This window comes from Nannospalax galili, unplaced genomic scaffold, assembly GCF_000622305.1.
Source record: "Nannospalax galili isolate Female #2095 unplaced genomic scaffold, S.galili_v1.0 C49969543, whole genome shotgun sequence".
Taxonomy (NCBI): Eukaryota; Metazoa; Chordata; class Mammalia; order Rodentia; family Spalacidae; genus Nannospalax; species Nannospalax galili.
The window spans coordinates 1-4,039 of NW_008481518.1; the positions used below are offsets into that span (position 1 = coordinate 1).

The following is a 4,039-nucleotide window of genomic DNA, read 5'->3' on the forward strand; positions in this document are numbered from 1 at the left end:
TCAACAATCAAGAAAATGCCTCACAGATATGCCCACAGGCCAGTCTGATAGAGGGAATTTCAAAACTGAGATTCCCTCTTCCCAGGTGTGTCAAGTTGACAACGGAGGCTGTCCAGCATAAAATGAGTTAATTTTTTAAGTCAAGAAGACTTTTTAATAAAAGTCACAAAAGTTAGAAATTAGGAAGAAAAAGATAGATAAATTTGTCCACATAAAAAATTTTAAATTTTCCTCTGGGAAAGTGGCTGCTCGTAGATTGCCTATGCCCTAGTGGCTGGCCCCACACCCATTCATATATGATCAGCATTAATTGGACTCAGGAGTCTAATAATAATAATATTAATAATAATAAACATGAAAAGGACATGAATTTGGGAAGGAAATGGATTCCAGGGGGAGTTGGAGGAGGTAGTGGAGGTTGGATGAGATCAAAGTACATCATTTACATGGATGAAATTTTCAAAGAATAAGTAAAAATATTTTTTAAAATTTAAAAATTTTAGTGGAAAATATTAACAGCAAATATCAAATATGCATAAGTTCAGAAGCTGGAAGATTATTAGATGCAAGACTCTGTATATCTAAAACAAAACATTAATTCCTTTAATGTTCCTCAGTGACTTTTGACATTAATTTAAAAGGGACAAAGATCACACTGGGAGAAATAGGGAAAATGAGTCAGACGTTAGCAGCAGAAGAAATACTAAGGAAAGCATGTTTATTCTTGCCAATGACACAAATAACACAAATGAAATCAAATCAATACCATATAATTATTCTTCTAGCCAACTGAGAAAGAATAACTAGGTTGAAGGTAAAGAAGTGGAGGACTGTCACAATCCAGCATCTCCCTATTTCAACTGTGATCACAGCATTGTATCACCTGGGAGCTGGTTAGAAACCCAGAATCTCAGGCCTGGCTCCCGACCCATGAATGAACACTTGCATTTAAACAGGGCCTGCAGGATTCAGACTCTTATTAATATCCAAGAAGCGCTGCAGTAGTTCTAAAGTTGGCTGCACATCGGCACCACTGGGAGGAACTTTAAAAACTGCTGGTTTCCTGAATCCACTTCCAGATTCTCCGATTTTATTGGTAAGCTATAGTCTGGTATTCTAACACTGCTGAGGCACTTTTATATGAAACAAAATGATAAAAATAAACATGAACACATTAGTCAGTGATTAGTAATATGGCCTTAATAGTAAATTTCATTTCTGTAAAGCTCTTGTAACGATTCCCTAAATGGTCTTTTGTAAGATTTCTCAGAATAAAGGAAGCGTTTACTAGTACTGTTGGCCATAGCTGATAATGAGATGCCACCAAGAAATCCAACAGCAGAGAGTTTAGTGCCATCTGGGGGGTTCACTCTCCATACTGCTTTATAGCCTGCCTGGTAGACTTACGTGTATAACCTGCTTATATTGCATGTGGTCTCTCCTCGTAGTCAAAAGACTGTCGGTCTTTGAAGCCTGGGATAAATGTCCACCTCTCTGTCCCTCCAGAAACTTATTGGAGATGGATTTGGGGTCTTCACACAAAAGCAGAATCTGTGAAATCACAGCAGGCCAGAGCCTGGTAGAACAGGGGAAGGAGGAGCTATTAGCCAAAACACAGGGAGTTCAGGGGTAAGGTGTTCTGTAGGCTGGGGTCATGACACAAGTATGCACAGGAGTTTCAATGGGACTCATTCCACGGACAAAGTGGAAGGTACTTGCCTGCTGTCTACAGTCCTCTGAACTGCTTGGTCCCAAAGGCTAGAGGCCAGAAGATGGAAGCTCCTATGAGACAGGGTCACAGGTGTTAGATTGCATCACAAAGCATGACCTCCCTGTAGGGCCTGGGCTCTAAGGTCAGGACTCACAGAGCTGCCTGGTCAGAACATAAGTGCAAGCTTCAAGTGCTGGAGACCCAGGAAAAACAAAAACTGGGACAGCCAGAGCGAGGACAGAGGCCAGCAAGATTGAGCAGGTTGGAGATTCGCAAATGGGTAGGGCCAGGGGACCGCGGGGCACAGTAGCTCTCACAGCTCCAACAACAGGGCTGAGATGCAATAGAAAGAGTAGGTGACAGTGGCGTGGGGCCAGGGGAGGACATACCAGGGTGTCCCCAGCGGGGATGGTCCTCAAGAAATGTGGCTTGCACCCAGGATGATGGCAGGAAGTGAGGGCCAGTGGCAGAGCCTCTTTATCTGGGATGCTATTTGTGGGCTTCCTTGACAAGAAGAAGGTCTCGGGGATAACCATAAGGGCTGTGTCTAGAACACAGCTGGGTCTATATTGAGAAGGGAGCTTCTTGTGAGATCCTTGAACTGTGAAATTGATCGAAATCAAAATGGAGTCATTTTTGTCAAGCCTTAACCAAGATAATAAATAAAACACAAAGCTGGAAGCTGTGAAGGGGAGGCAGAGCTGGTGCTTGTGCGCCTGATAACAAACACCATTCCAAGAGACCGCCAGAACTATAATCTTACACAAAAGCCGTGCAACGTTACACAAAGCCTACATCTGCAAGAACTGCTGCCCACCTCTATGTATTTAACCTTGGGCTGATGCCATCTCTGTTATACTATTAACCCTTCAGCTAAGGCTTCATTTCAAATGCCTTATGTAATTCTCATTTTGTTTTTAAGAGCTTCTTGTTTCAGCCTCCTTGAATGTGTTCATTATTTACTAAGATGCACACAGTCCCACCGCAAGGCTTTGTTCCCAAATAAAAATAATTACATTTTTGTGTGTGTGTGCGTGTGCGCGTGTGTGTGTATGTGTGTCATATTCATGTGTATGCATGCGTATTCACATGTGCATGTGTGTGGGCGGTGCTTGAGCATGTGTGTGTGTGTGGAGATGACAGATTAACATCAGATATTTTTCTCGGCTGCTTTTCACCCTATATATTGAGACAGGGTCTCTCCATTGAACCCGGAGCTGCCAATTTGGTTAGTCTAGCTAGTTAGCTTGCTTGTGGGATTTCCTGTCTCTGTCTCTTGTGTGCTGGGATTACAGGTGGGCTGCCAAATCCACCTGGCCATTTACACGGGTGCTGGAGATCCAAACTCTGCTCCTCACACCTGTATTGCAAGCACGTTTACCCTGAGCCATCTCCTCAGTCCCATAACCAGTCTTTAGGGGCCCTCCTTTCTGTGTTATTTAGTTTGACAGACCCTACAGCAGCTTCAGTGACTGTCCCATTGCAGCTCCAGTCCTGAGAAGGACCCAAAGAAGATCTTTTGTGCCTTTGACCGACGGACCATGATGAGATCCTGGTGGCTCTCTCTAATCCTCCTAACCATTCCAGTGGTCCTGGCAGACAGCACAGATCCACGCAGCAATGAAGTGGAGGCGCTGAAGTCCTTTATAAACATCAACACCTCGAATTCCAACGTGAAGCAGTGTGTGTGGTTTGCTGTGCAAGAATACAACAAAAGGAGCGAGGACAAGTACATCTTCCTTGTGGCCAAGATACTGCATGCTGAGCTGCAGGTAAAGACGTTCTATCTGGAAGTGCATTTGCATACGGTGGCAGAGATGGACACTGGGCTGAAAGAGTAGGCAAGTGAGAAAAATACTGACAGGCACAGTCCTTAATATGTGATTAAGTGTGCACATACATTGCTACAATAGCAGTGTATACACAGGACACTTTCTACACATGCTGGGGCTCTAGTTCTAAGTACATTTAACTCGAAACTGAAATCTAATGTTCATATGCTTACTGAGGTTAAGAGAAAAATCAAGTGACAGAAATAGTTTGCAATAATACTGTCATGGGAAATGTTTGACTAGATCTGCATAGTATGGGATATGGGGTTGTAGAGCAGCACACAGAACCAGCTATCGTATAAGTGAATAAAGTGCCATGTCCTACGTGCTTTCATTTTTCAATCCAATATGAATTTAGTGGAAGTGGAAACATTCTGATTTTATCACAAAAGTATGCCCCTTTTTGCTGGGTGTAGTGCCACATGCCTGTAGTCCCAGCACTTGAGAGGCAGAGGCAGGTGGATCTCTTCGAGTTCAAGGCTAGCCTGGTCTACAT

General features: G+C 43.4%; 1 protein-coding gene and 1 long non-coding RNA gene across 2 annotated transcripts; one reads left to right on the top strand and one right to left on the bottom strand.

The window, feature by feature from the left end:
* Window positions 1–698: 698 nt before the first annotated feature.
* Window positions 699–3,234, bottom strand: LOC115069174. Its single transcript, XR_003848453.1, has 2 exons — window positions 2,101–3,234; window positions 699–1,782 (listed from the first exon to the last, which is right to left on the bottom strand). It is a non-coding gene; the product is annotated as an uncharacterized LOC115069174 (long non-coding RNA).
* LOC103728602 (cystatin-8-like) lies at window positions 1,778–4,033 on the top strand. The gene is made up of 2 exons (XM_029560376.1): window positions 1,778–1,972; window positions 3,198–4,033. The coding sequence occupies exon 2, from the start codon at window positions 3,253–3,255 to the stop codon at window positions 3,550–3,552; it is 300 nt and encodes a 99-aa protein (XP_029416236.1). The 5' UTR covers window positions 1,778–1,972; window positions 3,198–3,252; the 3' UTR covers window positions 3,553–4,033.
* The last annotated feature ends 6 nt before the right edge of the window (window positions 4,034–4,039 follow it).